Source organism: Astatotilapia calliptera, chromosome 3, assembly GCF_900246225.1.
Source record: "Astatotilapia calliptera chromosome 3, fAstCal1.2, whole genome shotgun sequence".
Taxonomy (NCBI): Eukaryota; Metazoa; Chordata; class Actinopteri; order Cichliformes; family Cichlidae; genus Astatotilapia; species Astatotilapia calliptera.
Window position 1 is genome coordinate 38,734,229 of NC_039304.1, and position 26,295 is coordinate 38,760,523.

General features: G+C 38.8%; 2 protein-coding genes across 3 annotated transcripts in view; one reads left to right on the plus strand and one right to left on the minus strand.

Annotated features, from left to right (window-relative positions):
- LOC113019455 (deleted in malignant brain tumors 1 protein-like) overlaps positions 1–26,295 on the minus strand; it is a 616,212-nt gene that overhangs the window by 354,714 nt on the left and 235,203 nt on the right. The window lies entirely within an intron of this gene.
- LOC113019465 (zinc finger protein 3 homolog) lies at positions 5,050–10,358 on the plus strand. Of its 2 annotated transcripts, none has more exons than XM_026163204.1 (7): positions 5,050–5,466; positions 6,293–6,373; positions 7,135–7,270; positions 7,412–7,527; positions 7,789–8,015; positions 8,234–8,340; positions 9,033–10,358. In XM_026163204.1, the coding sequence occupies exons 1-7, from the start codon at positions 5,214–5,216 to the stop codon at positions 10,297–10,299; spliced, it is 2,187 nt and encodes a 728-aa protein (XP_026018989.1). In that variant the 5' UTR covers positions 5,050–5,213; the 3' UTR covers positions 10,300–10,358. The 2 variants fall into 2 exon arrangements, with proteins under 2 accessions (XP_026018989.1, XP_026018988.1); XM_026163203.1 differs by having other exon boundaries at positions 5,051–5,466; positions 9,030–10,358.

Here is a 26,295-nt window from a genome sequence, read left to right on the forward strand (position 1 = left end):
ACTCTTCACACACTGATAGCAACACAGCAGGAGAAATGCCAGCACAGGCATCCAGTATCCGTAGTTTCAGGTGCTGCACATCTCGTATCTTCACACCATAGACAATTGCCTTCAGATGACCCCAAAGATAAAAGTCTAAGGGGGTCAGATCGGGAGACCTTGGGGGCCATTCAACTGGCCCACGACGACCAATCCACTTTCCAGGAAACTGTCCATCTAGGAATGCTCAGACCTGGCACCCATAATGTGGTGGTGCACCATCTTGCTGGAAAAACTCAGGGAACGTGCCAGCTTCAGTGCATAAAGAGGGAAACACATCATCATGTAGCAATTTCAAATATCCAGTGGCCTTGAGGTTTCCATTGATGAAGAATGGACCCACTATCGTTGTACCCCATATACCACACCAAACCATCACTTTTGTTGTTCCAACAGTCTTGGAGGGATCCATCCAATGTGGGTTAGTGTCAGACCAATAGCGGTGGTTTTGTTTGTTAACTTCACCATTCACATAAAAGTTTGCCTCATCACTGAACAAAATCGTCTGCGTGAACTGAGGGTCCTGTTCCAATTTTTGTTTTGCCCATTCTGCAAATTCTGTGCTGCAGTAGCTGGAGTTTGTAAGGGTGCCATTTGTGAGTAGCTAATATCCGCTGAAGGGATGTTCGACTAATCCCACTCTCCAGTGACATGTGGGCTCTTGCTGAATGAAGCTAGGACAGCCACTGATGTTTCTTTATTAGTGACAGTTTTCTTTCTAAATGGCCACCATGGTCACCACCCATCTTGAGGAGTTTGCCCCCTCACATATACTAATGTGCCACAAACAGGACTTTAATATCACCAACCATTCCCATGTTATTACGGTGTATCCATATAAATGGACCACCCTGTAGATTAGAATGTGTGTTTGTATATAAAAAAAATTACACAAGTTACACTTGTTATTAAGGTCTAGTTACAGATACACAGCAACAAACAAAGTGTAAAACCTTGTGCTCAAGTTGCCTTGCTGTGTGTAAGTTTCAACTTACAAATATGAATTTTCACCCAATTGTTCTTCCTTTCAGCTAATTGGTCAATGTCATGTCAATCACAAATTTAACAATCCAATCAGAGAACAGATGGATGTGGTTGTCGGAGGGGTACCTTACGGAGCCTCAGGTCCTGGAAGGGTGATGGTCCTTTCACGTGCCAGCCCAGCGTTGTCCTTCATCACCACGAAGGAAAACATTCTGTGCGTGTCAGAGTTCGGTGAAATTTTATAGATGCACCAACCTAAAATGTCCAGATATTTTGGTTTACAAGGTTACAAAACTCAGTTCACAACTATGCAAAATATGTATTAGCACAATTTGAGCCCATAGTTTTCATTGAAAATAAACATTTAGTTCATATTTGGGAGAGTTGTTGACAATAAGAGAAATACAGATGATCACCAGATGCCATCAGAAGACTTTTCTATGGGAAGTTTAACAAAGTAAATGTGATTCCGTTCATTAGAGGTCCCTTAAAGTTAAAAGTCCTGTTTATGTTATTTCATCTTATTTTTATAAGAAAATGTGAGTTTGTTGTTACCCGTTTCAGATCTGAACCTTTATTTATCTTTAGTATTTCAGAGTAATTTGTTTATGGGGGCAAAAGTAATTTTGCTGGATGAGTTCTTTGCTGTTTACGTATTAGTCTCAAGAACAAAAACTATTTTTATGTTTACAGGAGATGTTTGATAAGTTTTGACCAGCTCTAATTGATGCCGGTTGTATGAAGGTTAGTTTTATATTTGATCATTTTACAGTAAATGTTGTTTTGGTGGGTTGTTTCCTATGTTGGACCTCGATAAAGCAGGCCTACAGATCGGCCTGCACCTCTTTGGCAATCAGCGGTAAGTAGTGCAACCCGACTGTTTGCTGGAGGTTTCTGGCTGTTGATGGGTGAAATTGTTTGTAAAGAGAGCGCTGCACCGAAAACCTCTTTGTGAGATTTCTTTTGGTGACACTCAGGTTGCCACAGTCTCAACAATTAATATGGGAGACAACGGTTGTAAACTACTTGCAGAGTTGTTTTAAAACTGAAAAGTTTGCCTCTAAAGAAAAAGCTAACTGCTCTTGTAAGGTGCAACTTTTATTTTGAAGATGAATGGTCTCTGTCTCAGTACAGCTTGGGACTTAGTTAGCAAGTGTTTGCAGACCCGTCTGTATCTTCCATGCAACCTGAGGGAAACAGCAGAAATCTGCTAGTGACCAAAGCAATCACGAGCAGGTTTTTGGTGCATCACTGTGCAGTCTTTCCAATGAGTTTTAGGCAGACAACTCCCAGCGTCCTCCACGAACCACTCAACAATTGACTTGGGATTACATATGTTGGTTGGCAACCAGTCTGTATGCCTGTGTGACTGAGGTCTTAGTTATAGTTGTTCTTAATTAATTCAGAGGCCTGTATCACAAAGTTCGCTGTACTAACAATGAACAAGAACAAAGTGCCCAAATGCAAAGAAAGAAGTGAAAAAAAATTCAATAATGAAAAGACAACATTGTTTCATTTGTGTTATTTAAAGGTTCATCAACTGCAGTTGACCCCCAATAACCACATGTGAATAGTTTAAATCCACAAATACCTGAGATCCCTCTAAAAACAACTATAACTGCCTGTTTTAATAGTTCAAACACCAAATATAACTTAAACTGTCATCCTAATGAAGATAACCTGATAATACTGAACTGTGAATAGGTGGGGGTCGAGAACACTACTTTGTAAGTATGGCAGATTATTTGACAGTAAGGAGGCATATAACTGATGATTCCTCTGACTCCACATTAGATTGACAGTTCAGACTCTCACGGTGTGATTCACACTTAAGAACTCAAAAGCTGCTTGCTGCTGCAACATGCCGTGAAAAGTTGTTTGACATTTTTACTAACTGCAAAGCCATCCGGTGGGCCGGATCGGACACTTCAGAAGGCCGGTTCTGGTCCACAGGCGGTGTGTTTGACATACTCGCTACAGATATTCTACAGGGAACGTCAAATTGTTTCCAGAGTCTGTGAACACCCTTGCACCGCCCCCGCAATCTGTGGGACTTTTATCAGCACACAGTCATTTTAAAACTCTTCGGGGTTAGTCATTGTGAATGTCGTCCTGCTTGGATTGTCTTGACTTTTGTTTAATGTGTAATGTCTTGTTGGTTTGTTGTTGAAATTTGGATTAAAGTTGTTATTTTTCCACTTCATTATTTTACCCTGTGTGCACAATTGTTTTTTCTTCTATTAAACATTTTATTGGAAAATATTCTAGTTGGATCAATATTGTGACAGTGTTTGAGTTTACTGCAGTAATCCCACCTGTGCAGAATCTATCAAAAGATTGTGTTAGGGGGTTAGGGTGAAAAGTAACTTCATAAGAAGCCAAATTTAGATCAGTGCATTGAGCGGGTGACCACATGCCATACAGCTGAGAGCGGCCCGCCCGGGTTTGAGTCTGACCCGCAGCCCCTTGCCGCATGCTTTCCCCTACTTTACTGTCCTTTCTTCACTGAGTCTATCAATTTTAGCTGAAGAAGTCCAGAAAGAAAAATCTGTTAGACAGTTTTCAGAGATTTCATGTAATAAAATAACCTCCCTGTTTACTCTTAATTCCACTCTATAATTTCTAATTAAATAGAAGTTTCTTGTATTAAATCCTAGATTTATATGTCAATGTGAATTTAAAAGTACAACTTACACTATACCCATTTCTTAACATTTTGAAAAATCATTTACATTAAACACCTTTTTGTTCAAAAGTATACTTTTAAAATACCTTAAAATGTGAAATTTAGTTTAAATAAAGTTATTAATATTTTAAAATTTAAATATAAAATGCAATTTATAAAATAATAATTAGAAAATACCTATGTTAAGAGTATTTTTGTGTTATATATTAGCTTATGTGATATAGTGTTAACTTTTCATTTTATTGAATTATTGAAATTTTAACTGTTTAATGGAGAACATAAAAATAATGACAAATATGTTAATTTGTTTATTTGTTAGATTACTTTTAATATAGCCAATTTGGTCTAAACCATTGGTTGTTAATAGTACTAAACTGAAATTTTAATGTTTGTTTTAATTATTTTTTATATTTAGTAATGTATATATGTATAACAATATGAATTAATCTAGAGGCTTTAGTGAATTAAAGTCAGAATATTAACAGACAACACTTTATTAGTAGATTTGATTTTTTTTTTCTTTATAGTTTTTTCCTTATGATTTTAAGCTAAATACCTGAATGTAACCATTTTAATAAAAGGGCAATAAGTTAAAGTAACCAAATAACAGAAATGACCATTTTTGTCATACTTGAATGTCACCTGTCATTTTGTTTTCGAGCAGCCAGACTTTCTTGTAATTTTTCTAATGATGTGTAGACAACGTCACAAAGCACCAATTTTAAATTATATCTTTAGTCACTTTGTTACTATCACCCTGTCACAAAAACACATATTTTCTTCAATTTCTATGTAAAATGACAAAAATATAAGTTTAATAGGTATAAAACTGTATTTTCTTATATTCGACTGAGCAATAATCACTGTGTAAAATCACTCAAATGTGCAATCCACTGGTATTCCTATTTATCCATATTATATATTCTGTGTTTATATATGTGTATATGTGGTATATTTATGCCTATATCCTTACTCTCATTCCCCTTTACTGTATCTGTAACATGCTGTGCTTCTGTCGGTGCTGTGCTATTGGACAGAAGCCCCTAATGTAAAGGTCCCCGAGGTCAATGCAGACTGTGCATCATCCAATGCTGAGGGCTAAAAGAGGAGATAGAGCTTTTGAAGCTTGAGATCTATGAATGTGGTGATTTGTTTTAAAAGCAGCTAAAAATATAATCTTTTTAAGCTTGCTTTTGGGTAACTTTTTGTTCTAACATTTAACCATTTTTGTTATGATGTTTATCCTTAAAGGTGCTACATTAAAAATGCTTTTCACTTACTTTACTATAATGCCATGATTTTCACCAGCATCTTAAATGTACAGCAGACATCAGTCTTACTGGGGTTAGCTAGTAAAAGTCACACCAGCAGGGGAACTAAATAACGCCTGATTTTCTTTTCCGGACACAATTTGTAGCTGCACCAGAATCCGCCGGAAACGCACTCTGCGCTGTAGTGTGTGGATGTGTTCTTCGTCAAAACACAGCTGAGAAAACAAACAAACATGTTTTACTGGATGAAGAGCGGCAGCAGCGGCGGCCCCGGGCCGGTCGACAGCGTCGGTAACATGTCTAAGAGCGACATACTGAGAGGAATCGTCACCGAGAAAATGAGCACAGCCGCCCGCGAGATCTTAGCGGTGGTGGAGAGGACTGTAGCCGACTATGAGGAGGAGGCTGCGGGCTTCAGGCGAGAGATCGGCCGTCAGAGGAGACTGCTGGAGCTCCTGCAGCCTAACGTCTCTCTGGAGAGAAGAGGTGAGTGGGCAAATAAAGCTGCTCGCAGCCACAAAAAGCTGATTTGTAAATTTAGAATTTGCCGAACTTCGTTTGAAAATCGCTGATTTTACGTTTACAAGCTGTTAAACATACAGATGTGTAATTACAATAAAATGTGAATGCAGGGAAAATAATATTAGCGTTATTTGCAATTCGGCATGAATCTCTCTCAGCTTAAGTGTAGAGAAGAGCAGATGATTCAATTTTTATTTTTTTTTTTTCCCCTGAACTAGACCTTGAGGTGTATAAAGCCTCTACTTGAGGTAGAACCTTCAGCCTGGAGTGGTTATTCCATACATTTTTTAGTGCCATGACCTCAGACTTTGAGGGACTAATTAGAATTTCTGCTGCTTCAGGCTGTTCCAGTGAGATGGAGGTCGCCAACAGAAAACATCTGAGACCACCCAACTAAACTCTTCTTGAGCGTGCAATCTGACTTACTGCTTTTTATTATCCACGCTCTCATGGCTGTTGTACAGACTCTTAAAAGCATGTAGCAACAGGCCATATAACCCATAACCACGCCCTTCTTCTCACAAGATATGCCATTGGGCGTAATGTAGTTATCCTTGAGAGCATAAGAGTCTGGTCTAATTCTTATCCCAGATTGTCATTCTTTGTTTTGTTTTGGGTTTTTTTTTTTTTTTTTGTCTTTTTGGAATCTAGAGTTAATTTTTTCTTAGTGGTTTACATAATAAAAACAATGATCAACAGGAAGGAGCGTCTTTGGAGCTGCAGTCAAACACCACAGTCACACAAAGCTGATATATTGATCAAATGTTCTTTTTGACCAAAAAACACAAAGTCCTACAGCCTGATGTGGAGAGGCATGAGGTGGAAGTCGTGCCTGAGGACAGAGAGGAGCAACAGCCCAAGCAACAGACAGGTACGTCTGAACAGTCTTACCATTAATTGTTTTTCTTTTTGGGGGGGGGGTTCAAGGCTTTTATAAAGAATATTGCAAAATGACACAGGCACCCCATAACATGGGTAACCCCATATATAGGTATATATCCAGAATACAACCAGTTGGCAACCAGATGAGTTGCGTTTATTGGCACAGACTGATTAAGATTGATTGCAACATGTTGGCAGTCTGTCCATGTTTGTAAATTGGCCTCCAGTTATTTGCAAACATCACCAATTTGTCACCAGCAGTCAGTCAAAAGTCAGCCTGACTGTTTAGAACCAATTTGCCTCCTACTGTGTGTTAATAAGGAGGTTCAAAGTTTTTATTTTTTATCACCATGGCCTCATCTGGTCAGAATGCAAAGAAAACTGCTATCAATTAGTTGCCGTATATCTTGGTTTACTTCACTATAATCAGTAGTAACTTAAAGGAAGACACGCATGGACTGCTAAACTCTGAAAGAGAAAACAAGTCATTTAAGTTAATGACTTTAAGTCATTAACTTAAATAAAGATTTAAACTGAGAACTACAAATCAAACTCACCTAAGCTGCCGCCCCATGTGGGAGTGAAAAGAGGGCATGAAAGTGAGTGCAGTGCTTATATAATGTGCGCCAGGCGAGTTCAATTAATCAAATTATTACTAAAGCAAACTGACTAAACCACATGTATCGTGTGTTTATCATCATATGATTCAAATTAAAAACCATAACAAAAAGTGACTTCTGATGTATCCAGGTGTGGAGGACACTGAGAGCCTGGGCCTGCTTTGGTACGACGACATTGATGAAGAGGAGCAGGAGTTGATGCAACCAACAAGTTCCCGACAAAAACGAGAAGATCTAAAGGACCCAGATTATAAAATGCCGTCAAGGTTAGAACAAACACCACTTTAAGGAACAACAAACTGTAGAGGTTTGTGATATGGCCAACAATATGTGGATGGTCCCCAAGTTTATTTGCATTTGCTTTATAGTCTTTTATGACACTGACTTAGTTCCTGCATTTTCGCCAGAGTTCCGACTATCAGGAAGAAGCCCGGCAGACCTCGCATCAGTGACACAAAGAACCATATAGATCTCAGAGTCCGCATCCTGGAGGACTCTCACACCAATGTGCTCTCTAAGACGAGTATGAAATGTTAATCATTAAGGTTTTGTATTTGTCTGTTATGTGGTACAGTGTTAGCCGTGCTATTAATACCATTTTTTCTTTGTTCCTAATTCAAAGCATTTTCCAATGCTTACAAAAATATTTAATTACATTATTTATCATCAGAAATAGTCAAAGACTGGCCAACTAATCACTTGAACTAATGAATACTAGGGCAAGGTTTGGTTTTACTGACTGCCTAAGGACTATTGATCTTAAGATGAATTTCTTCTGTTCCAGTATTCAAGAAGTTCCCAGCACACGACCTGAAGTGCCCTCTTGGTCTACAGGAAGCTGAATTCCTGGACCTGTTGAAGTCAACCTTTCCTCAGCTGGCAGATGATGAACCTTTTGACTTGTTCACAACTGACAGAAGCCGGAGGCTCCAGCCCCTGAAAGTGAAGACTGTGACTCCAGAGGAGATCCACATGTTCATTGGAAACTCTGCCCTCTACATCCGCCTGAAGGTAGACGCTGTACCTGTTTGTGCTGCTTTTGCCTCTGACTTTGGTAGGATTTTGATAATTTTGCCTCTTTATACCACAATAACAGATTTAAAATGTAACAATCATGATGTGATTTAAATGTACACTTTAAGATTTTACAAAAATGTTAAAGAAATTTTAGCTATTTTACTCTCAGTTAACATAAGTACTGATAATAATTTGGAAATGAACTCTTACAGACTAGTGAGGAGGGAGAGAAAGAGTTTCCCCCTTCACCAACAAACGATGACTGTCCATCCAGCGATGCTGACATAACAAAAGACAATGAAGCTGAACTCCAGTCAAGGTAAAAATAAAAACGGGTATAAGGATTTGTGTGCTCTTGATTGACCGACGATATCAAAAACAAGACTCTAGAATGTTGATGTAAATGGCCTGTATTTGTATAGCGCTTTACTAGTCCCTAAGGACCCCAAAGCGCTTTACATATCCAGTCATCCACCCATTCACACACACATTCACACACTGGTGATGGCAGCTACATTGTAGCTACAGCCACCCTGGGGCGCACTGACAGAGGCGAGGCTGCCGGACACTGGCGCCACCGGGCCCTCTGACCACCACCAGTAGGCAACAGGTGAAGTGTCTTGCCCAAGGACACAACGACCGAGACTGTCCGAGCCGGGGCTCGAACCGGTAACCTTCCGATTACAAGGCGAACGCCAACTCTTGAGCCACGATCGGTTACTCATTAATCATAACTTAAGAGACCTTTTACTACTACGTGAGATCAGAGATCAGGGTTTCACTCAATCTAGACGCTGGATTGTGATAATTCAATGAAAAACATGAAATTAAAAAAATTATTGAGGGAAAAAATTCTGATCTAACGAATACCAAACCCAAAATTCTGTGGTTCAAGTTCTCTAATGGATGAGTTTGTTGTTTTTAGTTATTGCAAGTAGACGAAACCTATGGCTTTTATGTACAGGCGCTCAGTACTTAAAACTTACCTTTAACCGTTTTGTTCCACAGCAGCTCTGATCAGCATACAGACAGTCCCAGTGTGGACATGCTGGCCAGCAGCTCAACATCACAAAAGCAAGACCTGCAAACAGATGAAGAGGCCTGTGAGAGGGAAGTGGACAGCAAAGATGAACACAAAGCCTTGGCTGTAGACAAATGCTTTAAACCTGTTTCTGAGCTCCAGGTGACAAAAAAGATGAAGAAACAAGTGCGCAAAAGTGACATGAAGGAGATAGAGAAGAGTAAAATAGCCTGTAAAGTGTGTGGAGTGTGGTACTTGAACCTGGGCAGCTTGATCAAACACACCTGGAGTCACCTGGAGGAGCCACAGGGTGGTTGTGGAGTTTGCGGAGAGCAGTTTGAATCTGTGGATGAGTTGAAGAGACATATCAGAATTCACCAGAAAACTCACGACTGCTCATATTGTGGGAAATCTTTCTTCACCATCGTCGGTCTTAACAGTCACGTTTCTCTGCACACAGGAGACAGGCCATTCAAATGTAAGATTTGCAGCAAAACCTTTGCTTACATGTCTGGTCTGAATGTTCACCATTGGGTCCATGTGGAAGAGAAACCACACAAATGTGACATTTGCCCAAAATCCTTTGGTTTGAAGGCGCAGCTCCAAGCTCACAGCAAGATACACACCAGCAAAGACAGATACGTCTGCAATATCTGTGGAAAGTCTGTCTGTGACCTTCGATCTTTGACCCGCCACAAGTTCACTCACTCTGGAGAGCGGCCGTATGGCTGCCAAATCTGCGGGAAGCGTTTCAAACTTTCCGGCAACCTGAAGTCCCACGAGAAGATCCACATGGCTAGGGAGCGACCTTTTCTCTGCCACGTCTGCTGCAAATCCTTCCTGTCAAACTGCAGCCTGATGACTCACATGAAGACGCACAGCAGCGAGAGGCCGCATGTCTGCGGCGTGTGTAGCAAAGGCTTCGTGTCCAACGGCGAACTCAAGGTTCACATGCGAGTGCACACTGGTGAGGCGCCGTACGGCTGTTCCGATTGCGGCCGTTTCTTCAAACGCAAGACTCACCTGACCAACCACATCAGGAGCCACTTGGGCATCAAACGGTTTGTGTGCGCGATCTGTGGGAAGGCGTGCTCTCGCCAGGAACACCTGACGGTCCACATGAGGACCCACAACGGAGAGAGACCGTACCAGTGCACCATCTGCGAAAAAGCCTTCACCCAGAGCCACTGTCTGAAAACGCACATGAAGAGCCACCAGGTGGAGGAAACCTCTGTCCCCAGTCCATCCACAACCTAAACGACACTGAAAACAACTTTTTTTTATCATAATATACTTACAGATGCAGTTTGTTTTTTTTGTTTTTTTTTTAATCTGTGAACTTTATATTTAATTTTTTTAAACTGGAAAAAGTGTTGTGGATTTTTTTTTTTTTTCTTCTTTTTATAACTTTTTGTGCTAAAACACGTGGTTCTTAGATCATCATGTCACTTACAGCAAACATGTAGTCTGGTGACCAACAGTTCTACTAAATCGTTATTTTTTTGGGCATAAAGACCTAAGTTACTGAAGGACCTGCTTATAAAATAAAACAAAAAAAATCACAAAGTTCTGTAAAAAATTTGGTGCAGTAAAATGTTAGTCGTGTAAACCACTCTGCTTTAAATAAAAAGGGGAAAAAAGTTAACTATTTGAATTCTTGGTTAGTTTCTTTTCTCTTTTAACACAGTAATACTGATAATCAGAACTCTCAAAATTAGTTTAGTATGATTTTGGCCATCTTAAAAGTCTTTGAGTTTCATCTTGTTTCCTAATTGTTCCCCTTAATTGTGTTTCAGGGGGAACTTTGTATTAATCAAATTGTTTTAGAAGTGAGCTAATATCAAGCCAACAGCCATTGTAAACAGATGTTCCCAGATTTTTTCTTAGAAACCACAGATATCCTCCGCAGTTGTTTCAAAGGAAAACGCACCTTTGAGTGTTGAAATGCCAGTGTACTCAGAGGCGGGGATTTGAAAGTAGCCGATCCGAGAGCGTTGTTCATCTCTCTTAATTGCATCTCCAGCAGATGCAGTCCAGCGTTCCCACATCATACATGTAGCTATCTCGAGTGTTTTTCATTTTGTTCTTAAAGTCATTCATCCCCAGATTTATATATTCAGGGTTTAAACTATAAAATCATTTATAGGCAGTTTTGTTTTACCACATCCAAAATTCAAGGTTTTTCAAAATTCACGGGTGCTCTTGGACCGTAACCCCCCATCAATTTCAGGGCTCAAATGTACATTAACACACACTTTAGATCAGCATATAATTGTAAAAGTGGGCAGTCAGAATAACGAAAACCAGTAAAAAGCTTTAAAAAAAGCCAAACATCTGCTGTCACCCAGAACTCCTCTGTATTCATACAGCGCCTTTCATCACAGGAAAGGAATTAGAGCCTCACCAAAACAAAACAAAAACCAACCTTGAGAAACATCAAATAAAAAATAGAAACACTTGAGTGCGCAATGAAAACATAATTAACTAGAGATAAAGGAGGCGCGGAGAGATCAGCGAAAGAGTTAACTTAAACAAAAAAAAAAAATCTCCACACAGAAACAACCATCCAGGTTTATAAAACTTTGAAATCCAGAAGCTTCTCTAAACTTAGGAGCTGAAAAACAATCTTTTTGGGGGGATTTCTGTCGTATTCTGTGTCATTTTACACTGTTAGTTTGTATAAAAATTGACCAATACTTTACGTTTTGTCTTAAACCTTTAACCCTGCAATTATATATATATACAAAACTACCTTGTACTGCTATTGTTTTTAGTACAAATAGCCTAAAATATCACATTAGTTGCAGACATCAGTCATACAAATAAAATAAAGGGGGTTGTGTATGCGAGTGAGGGAGCAGAGCACTGACTCTGTTATGTCTGCAGCAATGTGGAAGACCTGGCAATCTATCCATTCTTACAAGCACAAGCTGAAAGTAGAATAAAATATTGATGTCAAGTAGTGGGAATAAGTAGGACTCTAAATTGTACAACAGTGTTTTGATTCTGCGTTCTGCAGTGTTCTTATATTAAAAAAAACTCCTATAAATCACTTCGAGGGATCAAACCTTGCCTCTCTTCCCTCGCACGATCTGATATCGTCGTGTTCATGTTGTTCCAGATCAACATAGTAAATGTTGTTCCAAGATCAACATTGCAAGTGACCAATCAGAATACTATGTTGATCTGGGAACAACACCAACACAACGATATCAGATCGTGCGTGATCTCGTGGGCTGTGATCCAACATGTGACTGCTTTTAGTGGTAAAGCTACACAACATCAACTGCATGCACTCTGATGGTATGTGACACACACACTCATGAAATGTGCAAGTGTTTTGTTTTTCTTACTGAACTAAATCCAGCAGCACCACCAGTCACACAGAACTGAGAGAAATTTCTGTCAGACATGTCTGGTTCTTTTTTCAAGTCAAGCGGCTTTTATTGTCCTTTCAACCATGTACGGAAATGAGACAACATTCCTCTGAGACCCTGGTGCTACATATGACATATAACAGACAGTCAACACAGGACTACATAAAGTCCAACGTGCAAAAATTGCAAAGAAACAAGACAAGACAGTGCAACACTGGACAGCACAGGACGATACACACACAAAACAGTGTAATGGAAATAGGCAAAATACTGAGTGTTGTGCAAAAAGTAACTTGGTGTCTGATGGTCTGCATGTGTGTGTTAGTGTGTGTGTGATACTGCAGATAAGTGTTTGGTAGTGACGTGTATGTAGCTCTGCGTGTGTGTGTGTGTGTGTGTGTGTGTGTGTGTGTGTGTGTGTGTGTGTGCGCCAGTCCAGTCACTGAGTGTTCAGGAGTCTGATGGCCTGGGGGAAGAAACTGTTTCACAGTCTGGCATTGAGGCCCGAATGCTGCAGTACCTCTTGCCATTGGGCTGCAGGGTGAAGAGTGTGTGTGAGGGTTGTGTGGGGTCCTCCACAATTCTGGTGGCTTGTGGATAGAGCAGGTGATACAAGTGTCTGTGATGGAGGGAAGAGGCATGATCTGATATGGTCGTGTTGGTGTTGTTCCCAGATCATCATAGTAAATGTTGTTCCAGGATCAACATTGCAAGTGACCAATCAGAATGTTGTGACGTCATACTTTTGCGACTTTGGGAAAAACCGCCGTAAAACAAAAAACTGTACTTAAGCTGCGAGAAACCGCCTCTGTCCGCCGATCAACAGACCCTGACCCTAACACCCTAGATGGTTATACCCACATCGGCTGGGGGAGTGTTCGCATCAGCTCTTTCGATGGTGAAGATAGCAAGGGTAATTTGTTTGTCTTGGGTCTTCATTCAGGTAAAGAGGTAGTGCCCTGAGGACACACTCTCTCCCCTTTTCAATAGTTTGCTTCTGTAGAGAGTGGCAGAGATACAGGAAGAGAAAACAGAAATACTTTAGGATGACACAAACTCACATTATACGCAAAATGAATGAATGACAAAAACTGATCTTTAACATACAGGGAGTGCAGAATTATTAGGCAAGTTGTATTTTTGAGGAATCATTTTATTATTGAACAACAACCATGTTCTCAATGAACCCAAAAAACTCATTAATATCAAAGCTGAATGTTTTTGGAAGTAGTTTTTAGTTTGTTTTTAGTTTTAGCTATTTTAGGGGGATATCTGTGTGTGCAGGTGACTATTACTGTGCATAATTATTAGGCAACTTAACAAAAAACAAATATATACCCATTTCAATTGTTTATTTTTACCAGTGACACCAATATAACATCTCCACATTCACAAATATACATTTCTGACATTCAAAAACGAAACAAAAACAAATCAGTGACCAATATAGCCACCTTTCTTTGCAAGGACACTCAAAAGCCTGCCATCCATGGATTCTGTCAGTGTTTTGATCTGTTCACCATCAACATTGCGTGCAGCAGCAACCACAGCCTCCCAGACACTGTTCAGAGAGGTGTACTGTTTTCCCTCCTTTAAATCTCACATTTGATGATGGACCACAGGTTCTCAATGGGGTTCAGATCAGGTGAACAAGGAGGCCATGTCATTAGTTTTTATTCTTTTTATACCCTTTTGATAGGTTTGTAGCATAAACCTATTCGCTGGAACGTTAAGGACAACTTGCTACACAGCAAAAGGCAAGACACAAGGCACCAAAGTTCTTCGTGTTACTCATGCATGAGGGAAACCTGCCTGGAGCCAAGTGTCGTTCCACCACTTGACCTCTGTCAGACTCTCAGCCAGGTTCCCCATAGCACTCCTTTTATTGTGGTTACATGAATATGCATAGGGTCATTAACATATAACATCTTACATAGGTATACATGTGAACAAAGAATACTGTGTGTGTGTGTGTGTGTGTGTGTGTGTGTGTGTGTGTGTGTGTGTGTGTGTGTGTGTGTGTGTGTGTGTGTGTGTGTGTGTGTGTGTGTGTGTGTGTGGGGTCAGAGTGTGACCCCATAAACAACTTCCCTTAACCTGCTGGTCTGGAAAATCTAACAGTTCATCTAAACAAAAGGCACTTAGACTAGAACAGACGTAGCTACGTTAATGTAATGCTACTGTAAAACAATAAAACAAGGTATGACCTCTCCCATGCTCCCAGCCTTTGCAGCCTGCTAAAGATCACACATCCTATCACTACACAATGATTATACACCTCTAAGCATATATGGTTAAATATTTCCTAATACAAATGACAATAATAAAATCTAAACCCATCACCTTTCTTGCCAGCCACGCTGTGGAGTACTTGGACGCGTGTGATGGAGCATTGTCCTGCATGAAAATCATGTTTTTCTTGAAGGATGCAGACTTCTTCCTGTATCACTGCTTGAAGAAGGTGTCTTCCAGAAACTGGCAGTAGGACTGGGAGTTGAGCTTGACTCCATCCTCAACCCGAAAAGGCCCCTACAAGCTCATCTTTGATGATACCAGCCCAAACCAGTACTCCACCTCCACCTTGCTGGCGTCTGAGTCGGACTGGAGCTCTCTGCCCTTTACCAATCCAGCCACGGGCCCATCCATCTGGCCCATCAAGACTCACTCTCATTTCATCAGTCCATAAAACCTTAGAAAAACCAGTCTTGAGATATTTCTTGGCCCAGTCTTGACGTTTCAGCTTGTGTGTCTTGTTCAGTGGTGGTCGTCTTTCAGCCTTTCTTACCTTGGCCATGTCTCTGAGTATTGCACACCTTGTGCTTTTGGGCACTCCAGTGATGTTGCAGCTCTGAAATATGGCCAAACTGGTGGCCAAGTGACGTGCTGATTTGCCTAATAATTCTGCACTCCCTGTATTTAGAAACGGCCAAACAGTCTGCAGTCTATGAACTAACCGTAGCTAACGCCAGCTAACAATGTTAGCTCGGTGGCGAGTAGCCTTCATTAATAGTAATAAAAGTCACACATGAAAAAATGCGGACCTCAGCAAGTCCAGGAACTCAGCTTCCTGTAGGCCATGAGGACACTTCAGGTACTGCACTGGATACTTAGTCACTGGAAGGGAAGAGTTCATCATGAGTTCATCATGGTTAGATACCATATTTCTAAGATTTTCAGGGTCGAGTACAATAACCTCAGTTCTATCTGAATTTAAGTTCAGTTAGCAGCCATCCAGGTCTAAATGTCTTTAAGACATTCCTGCAGTTTAACTTACTGGTGTGTATTATCTGGCTTCATAGACAGATAAAGTTGGGTGTAATTTGCATATCAGTGATAATGTATCCTATGCCTTCTTATTTTACAGCAGACACCGTCACTGTAAAATATCAGAATATTCCTGAGGGAGGAATCAGTTGGAGTTCAGATTGGGAGAGTATGAAATCTTCAGACTTTTTAACATAGATTAATTCTTTTAATGTTTCTGTGATTAAATAACAAGCTGTTAACCTTGTCGGAGAGCATATCAATCTGAGAGTCCTCCAGGATGCAGATTCTGAATTCAATATGCTTCTGAGGGGCACTGATCTGAGATTTTCCACAAGGCCGTGGTAGAAGAATGTCAGTCATTTTCATCTCATCTTTTCATTTTTCTGCCCAAACCTCCGTCTCTGATAATGGGCTGCATCAGCACAAACTAGGTTTTGGCATAATAATAACACTCTCTGTATTTACCAAGAGCGCGCAGAGAGAGGACTATGTGTAGAGATTTTTGCGAGTGACCTTCTTGCATATGCATTTCAAGTTCCTTTCTAAAGGTGCAAAAAATATGCTGGAGAATATTTATGTTGGGCGGAACTTAAAAATCTGGTGTAACACTTTAAAAGTTACTTTGTGTTGTTGGCATTCACATGTAGACTCAGGGAAAAATATGTGTCCTCATTAGGACAGTGTTCTATGTGGGACTATAGCCTACAGGTTTATATTTTTTAATTATAGAGTAATGAGAATGTAACGTAATGAGTATTGTAACAAATTACACTCTCCAGTGAGTAATTAAATAATAATGTGTTGCATTACTTTTAAGAAAAGTAATGTGTAGAGTGTAATACATTACTTTGAAAAAAATAATGAACCCCAACACTGTTTAAATCAAGGGCGCAAACTGATTTTCTAACATCTGCAACTTGCAGTTCACTGCTAATTACACAGATATTAAACGTCAAAAAAGGGTGCTTGCTATGGTCACAGTTATTGCTGTGTGGAAAAAGCATCATCTACTCAAAGATGAAGAACAAACATGGAGCCAGCATGACAATCACAAAGAGAAATGGCTGCAAAACAGAGAGAGCAGAGCAGAGGGATGACATCACGGACTGTCCTAAAAATAATGAGCCCCTGTATGGACATCAGTCTGATCAATTAATTTATGTTATGTTATGTTAGCTTTAAAAACATGTGAAAAAAGTATTTAGTTCAGTTCGGTTTTATTTATATGGGTCCAAATCAAAGTGCTGTTATTACACCCCTGTGAAACTGTGATCATTTCAGGACCATGGACAGCGCATGAGTGTTTGACTGTGCCTCTTGGGATGATCTGATATTATCGTGTTGGTGTTGTTCCTGGAACAACATAGGCTGTATCCCAATTCAGGGTCTGCAGCCTTAAAGGCCGCATTTTAAGGCCAATTACGTCACAGCGACGCGACGAAGGCTGTCCCAATTCAAGGGCTGCTTGAAATGCGGCTAGCTAATTGTTATTTACTAGCTAATCTTAAATGACTGTTCAGTACAGAAGTGAAGCCCAATAATCATGATTTCACAGTCCTGTGGTCTCAGCCTCAGATACTTATCAAATCAAAGCTATGTAGAAACAAACAAACAAATGAACAAAAGATTTTCTCCTTCATTTCTGTCAAACAAAGCTGTATGAAAGGTTTCCAGCTGTTAGTGTCATGGCTGCTAGGCAACCTGGGCAGCGCGATGGAGGCTAGACCGTCCCATTTCACAAGGCTCTCACTTCCGGCCTTAGCGGTCTTTGAGTACGCGGCCCTTGTGGACCGTTAAGGCTGCGTACTTTAAGGCTGCAGACCCTGAATTGGGACAGCCATAGTAAATGTTGTTCCAGGATCAACATTGCAAGCGACCAATCACATTCTTGTGACATTATTCTTTGGCACGCCAAGCCATTCGTGCATTTATGAAATTCCAATGTTGCAAGGACAATATCAGTTCTGCTTAAAGGGTTAGGGTTAGGGTCAGGGTCCATTGATCGGCGGACAGAGGTGGTTTCTCGCAGCTTAAGTACAGTTTTTTGTTTTACTGCGTTTTTTTCCAAAGTCGAAAAAGTATGACGTCACAACATTCTGATTGGTCATTTGCAATGTTGATCCTGATCTGGGAACTGGCAGTAAGAGATAATCAAAAGTATCGAGATTTAATTGAGGGATGATACTGCACCAGAAATGTTGAAGGGTGGTGTGTATATTAACGTTCAAGGCATATCGTTATGAGGTGGAAGTATGTTCATATTGTGTTTGGGCTACATTGTGTGCATTGTAAAGGTAATTGCAATACATACTAAGAATAAGAGTAATTTAGGAATGCAGGATTAATGTATATTTTGCGGACTTTTAAAAATGAACAGTTGTTTCCATGTCAAAATGTTTGCAACTCAAGTTCTTTGCCGATACACTGGTAAAAGAAATGTTGACAGTGGCAAGTGTTAAATGGTTACTGCTGTGCTGTTGCAAAAAAACTGAAAGCTGTTTTGTTGTTAGACCATATGTTGGCATGTTTTATTAAAGTTTTATTTGGGATGTTGATATAATTTTGTTTAATTGCTAATATCAATGGACTATATTTTTATCAAAATTATTACATAATTTTTTTTAATTGTAATTAAAAGTGGGCACTTCCCTTTGCATTGTTAAAGTTGTGTTACTGGACTGACCCTAAGCAATCATTGCAAATAGCAACTTTGCTATTCATTTCAGACACTTTTAAAGAAAAAGAACTCCACAGACATCACATGTGCATAACTCAAGTGTCATCTTATCAATGTGTTATGTGGTCTTCAATGTTTTTTCTTCTATTTCTGGCAGATACAGACATTTAATTTAAAGTCTTGATGTTGCTTCTGTCTACATACTGTTAGTTACTAACCCTAATAAGCTGTTGTGTTTTGTTTCGGACTGGATTTACACAAATGCTCACTGAATGTGTTGGCAATAAAGGAATTTAAAAAAGATAAGTTGGATGTACTTAATTCATTTGTGTGGAACCTGTTGACAAAATAGATTTATGTAAAACTAATTAGTAAAGCATAAGGTGGCTGAAAATATAATATTTGAATTAATCTAACTTAAATTTAACATTTTACTGCCACAAATAAGAAATGTGTTTAAGTAACTAATCTAAGCTATCTAACCTGTAAATACATAATTTATGTTCATACACCATAACTTGATTTAGTCTTAAATATCTCTTGTTAATCCTAAGTAGTTTTTTAAAATTAGATGACTTAAAGATTTTTGCTTTAAACTAACACAACGCAATTTCGTGGAACCTGTTGACAAAATAATTTTAATTAAAGTCAACGTTTCATTTTTTTGAGTGGGAAAGCTACAATATCAAGGCTTAATGCAGAATTTTCTGTACGTTTTTGTCCTTGACAGGTTAAACCACAATAAATAGCAATAGCATATACGTTGTGTGTGTGTAGTTGTCTGCCTCTTATAACTCTAGTGATTTTCCTGCAGTTTGAAATCTCATGTGATCTTGTTAATTTCATTAGTCCAGCAACTAACCACTCTTACTAGATTGTATCAGGTCATCTCAATAAGAACAAATTAAGTTGTTGAATTTCGTACAGATCCTACATGATTTAATTACGTTCAAGATAGAAACATGAAAATTTTGTGTTCAAATTACAAGGTAGACTTTTTTAATGTAACAACTACCCAATTTTTTTTTTTAATATTTTTATTACTTTTCCAACAACATACAAAGGTAGTTTCCAATAATATGCTGTTGTAATAGAAACCCTTTTCCCCCACCCTCACCTCCCACTCTGCTCTCTTCCGAACAAAGAAAAAAAAGAACAAGCTCACATGAAATATATATACAATTGTACCATATGTGGCATTTATACATAATTCAAGAAAAAAAAAAAAAAAAAAAGAAATAAGAAAATATAATCAATAGGAATAAACAATAAAAAATAGCATGCACATGCTAAACAATTTCCTCCTACTCCACTCTCCTACATAAGTTGTTCTATATTTACTACTTTTAAAAAAATTTTAAATGGCTTCCAAATTTCATCAAAATATATTAACTTATTTTTCAGAAAGTACGTAATCCTTTCCATTTCCATACACTGTGTCAAGGAGTTTATCCAAGCGCCAATAGCAGGAGGAACTGATGTTTTCCAATTTATTGCAATCATACGTTTTGCCTGTAATGTACAATAATCCATAAACTTAATTTGATAGGTTGTTAATTTAATATTTTTAGGATACACTTGTAGTAGCATCATTTCTACATCCAAAGTGATCTTTTTATTTAAAATTTGGTTTATTTTGTTCATCACCTCCTGCCAAAAGGCACAAACAATTCTACATTCCCATATACAATGAAAAAATGTTCCACGGGCTTCTCCACATTTAAAACATGTATCTGGTATTCTATTATTATATTTATTCAGTTTCACCGGTGTTACATATGTTTGCATGATCCAATTGTATTGTAGTAATTTTAAGTTACTGTTAATCGATTGTTTTTGTGCTTTTAAGCAAATTAACTTCCATGTCTCCTCAGAAATATTAATATTTAGGTCCTTTCTCCAAGCTTCCAACTTAGAAACTGATGTTTCTGAAGAGGCAGAAACAATCCAATTATAAAATGTTGAAATTAAGCCTTTATTACCACCTTTTTTCACCATAAACTCCTCTAGCTTACTTAACTGGGGAAAATTAAGGGATTTATTTTGCATAGATGAAATAAAGCTTCTAATTTGTAAATACTTAAAAAAGTGTTTTTGGGGGATTTGAAATTTTGAGACTAAATCCTCAAATGAGACCATTACTCCATCACAAAACAGATCACCCACTTTCTTAACACCTCTTACTGCCCAATCCTGAAACCCTGCATCCAACAACTACCCAATTTACTTTTTTCGGTATACCAAAAAAACGTAGAGGCAGCTGTTCGACTTGACTGAGATGGATGCCTTCCTGAAACCACGATCCAAAGCGTGCAAGACTGAAATCCCGTGCAGTGTCGCGAGAATTAACATTGCTATATCATTGACTTACTTCACTCAAACATGATATGAACAATTCTTATCTATCCGCTCTGCATATTATGTAGTTTTTACACTATATAGTTACACTTAACTTTAAACCATGAGGCAATTGTGTTAAATACACGCAAGGTGCTTACGTAAATCCAAGAGCTGGCCAATCCCTTTTTTTTAGTGTAGCTACAAATAATCATGTGCAGTTCCACGAGATTATTAAAAGACAAAAGGAAAACATATTACTGATACAGAAATAGTTTCGCTGCAAAAAGTGCAGCCTTAGCTAATGCAGTGGCAGAGCGGGGGGGTGGCTTACTGGGCTTAAGCCCGGGTTGTTTTTTCAGAAGCCTGGCGTCTTTTGGAGTGTAATTTTTTCATAGTTAGATGCCTGGCTGACAACTGTATAAAACAAAAACTACACACAATATTCGAAGCACATAGTGCACACTGTGGGAATTTACGACTGTGCGTAAATCCCCCCTAATATTGGTATGATCCGAGCTCAGGCACTAAGCGACTGAGCGAGGGGGCGGGGCAGCTGCTGCTTGCGAGTGCGCTGTTGGAGAAACGGAGCCAGGCAGACAGAGGAGAATGGAAGTTTGACCAGATACCAAAGCAAATCATTTGTACTGTTCAAATAATGTAAATATGACGGTGTATCACGAAAGATTGATATCAAACTGATCGCTTGACCCATATTACGTTACTTGCTCTTCAAGTGAATCAACAAATGGCGAAATGAAAAGCCGAACAACAACAATGCTGTTTCTTTAGAGAGTCTTAGCTTACATGTGTGTTTATTTCATATTTTCAGTTGTTTCCCTCCAGGCTAAATAAATCGGTTTCAGTAATACACTAATATACAAGAATGGACATAAGGAGCTTCTTTCAAAGAAAAAACTCTGGTAGTATTTTATATATTATGGTTTGTATGTTGTTCAGCATATTTCTATGCAAAACAAGAGGAATTTCAATACACAGCAGGATATTCACAGTTTAAACTAGATATTTACATACACTTTAGGGAAAACACAAGAGAATTTTTTTACTGTAGAACATCAATTTAGAGTAAACTTGTTCTGTTTTGGATAAATAAATATTGAAATATCTTTCGAATTAGTTAAAGAGAGAAAGAGCTGTCTATTGTTTTATCACTTTCATCAAATTTAGGAGTACATGTACACTAAGTTTATTGTTAATTAATAAGAAAACTCCAGACGATTCCATTTTGAGCTGAAGAAGCTTCTGATAGGTTAGTAGAGTCCATGTGAGTAAATTGGTGGCACAGCTGTGGATGCATATAAGGCAAAACACAGAGCCTGTTTCTTTGAAATGGGAAAATTAAGAGATGTCAACCAAAACACCAGGAAAACAATTGTGGAGCTCCATAAGTGTGGCTCAGTTTGAATACAATTTGGTGCCATTTGCAATTAAGAAATACAGATAGTTTCTCTCTTTACTCTTAAAGTTAACAAATATGTTTTTTATATTTATCAATCTAAAAAATAAATATTTAGTCTGATTTGATGTTACAATTAAAAAAGTGTTTTTATCTGAAGAGTACATAAATATCTGGTTTCAATTGTATATTTGATGATTGTCAGCACAAAGAGGGAGAGAGAGGAACAGAGAGGGAGAGAGAGAGAGAGGAGCAGAGAGGGAGATGGAGAATGAGGACAGAACAGAGATGGAACAAGAGCAGGTGAGACACACATGTTAGTCAAATGGTCGTTTGCCAAAAGTATCACCGTATCACAGGTACTCATGTATCTCGTACCTAGTGATTCTTTTTAGGTTTGCTATTTTTCAAATTCTATATTTACTAAGTTATGCAGGCTTGTTTGCACAACAAGGCTGAATAATTATATAAACTTTTCTCAATCTAAATATTGTACTTTGGTAGAATAAAAAAAAATAAGTGTAGTGCAGGTCTATGATGATTTTTAGTGCTACTATCATCTAGTTCTGATTCTGGTTCTGTCCTGGTTAAATCCTCAGTAGTCCTGATTTTGAACTGGAATTAAAACAGCACTACATCCTGTTTTAATTCTGGATCAGTTCTGGGTCTGGTTGAATTGGGGTTTATTCCGCGTGTCTTGATACAGCCCCGACTTTGTTCTGCCTTGCTGCTTAATTAAAAAACGAGTTTAAGGTGTCCTGCATATGTGATACAGTGGGGCAAAAAAGTATTTAGTCAGCCACCGATTGTGCAAGTTCCCCCACTTAAAATGATGACAGAGGTCAGTAATTTGCACCAGAGGTACACTTCAACTGTGAGAGACAGAATGTGAAAAAAAAATCCATGCAGGCTCCAGGTCCAGACGGCTTTCCTGCAGAATTCTACAAAGAATTCTGATCGATTCTAGCACCAGTTTTCTACAGAACGTTGTTGGAAATCAAAGAAAAGGGCAGACTTCCATCAAATATGAATTCTGCAAACATTAATCTCCTGCTAAAACCAGGCAAAGACCCTGTATATCCCTCAAGCTATCGTCCAATATCCCTTATAAATGTAGACCTTAAAATAATCTGCAAAGCTCTCTCAAAGAGACTGGAGAAAATAACCCCCCTCTTAATTCATCCTGACCAAACTGGTTTCATAAAAGGTAGGCACTCATCAACAAATACACGTATATTACTTAATTTGATAGACTACTCATACAGTAAAAACCTAGAAACTACAATATTCTCTTTAGACGCAGAAAAAGCATTTGACAGAGTTAACTGGAAATTTCTATTTGCAACTTTACACAAATTTGGTTTTGGATCCTCTTTCATAAACTGGTTAAAAATATTATATAATTCCCCAACAGCTTGTGTCAGAACAAATGACCAGACATCCTCCAGCTTCTGTCTCTTGAGGGGCACCAGGCAGGGATGCCCACTCTCCCCTTCACTATTTGCAATTTTTATTGAACCACTAGCAGCAGCAATTAGACAGAATTCAGTAATTAAGGGCATAAAATGCAAGAACGTGGAACATAAAATCAGCCTTTATGCGGATGATGTGTTACTCTTTCTCCAAAATTCACAAACCAATATCTCTGGGGTGATTGAATTGATAAACTCTTTTGCAAGAATATCAGATTACTCAATTAACTGGTCAAAATCTACAGTTCTACCGATTAATTGCTCCCTCCATAATTCCTCTTCTACACCACTGCAATCGGGAAATATAAAATATTTAGGTATTAATATTTCTCCCAAGCTTGCAGATATAACTAAATTAAACCATATCCCACTTTTAAAGAAGGTAGAAGATGATCTGGCTAGATGGAAATGTCTACCCATATCACTCATGGGAAGGGTTGCCGCTATAAAAATGATGGTCTTACCAAAAATAAATTATTTATTCTCAATGATCCCAACTAAACCGCCACAAGATTGGTTCAGATCTCTAGATTCATGTATGTCCAAATTCCTTTGGAAAAATAAACCCCCACGTATAAGCTTAAAAACACTACAAAAGACCAAGGATAAAGGAGGACTAGAACTGCCTAACTTTCAGCACTACTTCTTAGCCAACAGGCTTCAGTTTATCTCAGGATGGCTAAAACACACCCTCTTAGATGAACCTTGGCTAGATGTAGAACAAGCACTTTGCAATAATCTAGAGATCTCAGACCTACCATTTATCAGCTCAAACATCCAACGACATGAATGCTTTAAAAGCATCAGCATCAACTCTTCTCTGACAGCATGGTGGGAGTTTCTAAAATTGACGGCGTCTTCATTAATCCCATGCAAACGTACACCTATCTGGAACAACCCTGACATATTACAAAACAGTAATATGATAAACTTTTCAGATTGGAGTGGTAAAGGAATCAAATATTTAGAACATATACTAGAAGGAACAGAATTTATCTCATTTGATGGACTAGTTACACAATATGGAATCAACAAGAAAAGATTTTTAGAATATCAACAAATTAAATCCATAGTAAAAAAGAAATTTAAACCAGGTCAAGTTGAACTACAAACACCACCAAGTGTGGTTCAATTTCTTACTCTTAAAACCCCCAAATTACTATCCAAAATATACAGAATGCTTTCCAAAACAGATGAATCAATATCACTTCCTATTGCAAAATGGGAAGCGGATTTATCAGTTAACTTAGACCTAAATTTCTGGTCTCAGATTTGCTTAAAAACCTTTCATCTAATTAGAAATCCCAGTCTTCAATTAATTCAATACAAAATATTACATAGAGTGCACTATGATAGGTTTATAACATAAACCTATTCGCTGGAACGTTAAGGACAATCTGCTACGCAGCAAAAGCAAGACTCAAGGCACCAACGTTCTCTGGTTACTCATGCATGAGGGAGACCTGGCTGGAGCCAAGCGTCGTTCCACCACTTGACCACTGTCAGACTCTCAGCCAGGTTTCCTCACAGCACTCCTTTTATTGTGGTTACATGAATATGCATAGGGTCATTAACATATAACATCTTACATAGGTATACATGTGAACAAAGAATACTGTGTGTGTGTGTGTGTGTGTGTGTGTGTGTGTGTGTGTGTGTGTGTGGGGACTGCTGATCAAAGGGTCAAACATCCTTGGTCAGGAAGAGGGTAGCCTCCCCCTCACCCTAGATGGTTCATCCTAGATAACACGGTGAGGAAGTCCTGCAGTTCATCTAAACAAAGAGCACCTAGACTAGAACAGACGTAGCTACGTTAATCCTACCATAAAACAATAAGACACGGTATGACCTCTCATGCTCCCAAAGTGCTGTCTAATACACACAAAGTTTGCAGACTATCAAGGATCAAAACCTCTACCAATCTACAACTAATTACAAAACTCTAAGCATATATAAGTAAATATTTCTAAGCATAAATGACAATCAACAATACAAATCTAACATTTCCCCCCTTTTTGACCTTTATGCCTGAAAAGTTCCCAGGTATGAATACGTCATGTCTGACAGTTTCAATGCAAACCTTTTTATACTCAGCATATGTCAAATCACCCTAAATTACTGAAAGGTACACAGTTTAATAAATGTATTAGCAGTTACCCCATTCATTGAGCTCATCTCATGGCAAACTGCATCTTACGAGCAACCAAAGAAATTGTTAATTTAATAGTGAAACTAAAAAAGTAACATTTTCAAAAACATCTCAGCTTGGTAATGCTTCCTCCGGGTGTGCACATCACATGTCTTTCTGCAGAGTGGTTTAAGCTCTGCAGGGCGTCATGAATGTCTCTTCCAGTTGTTTCCATCACTGTCCATAGGACCAGAGTCCAAATGTATGTAGAATAGACATTCAAACATACTAGTTGGTTTTGTTGTTCGTCAACATGGGTCTCAGCTATTTCCAAGATGCAGACCTCTCAGCACTCTAGTTTTATGGCCTCTTACCAGCCCCCATCACCTGACTACAGACCTTCGTCTTGTGAGGGGGATATTTATGACTCCTTAATTGTCCACGCTCTGCAGAAAAAGCTCTCTGTGGAAAGGGTGCTGGGTTCCGTCATCTTACTGCTGTTATGATCCCAGCAGCCTTCAGAGTGTCATCGTATGCACAGTACAGTGGCACAGCGTTAGGTGATGTTCATAGGAAAC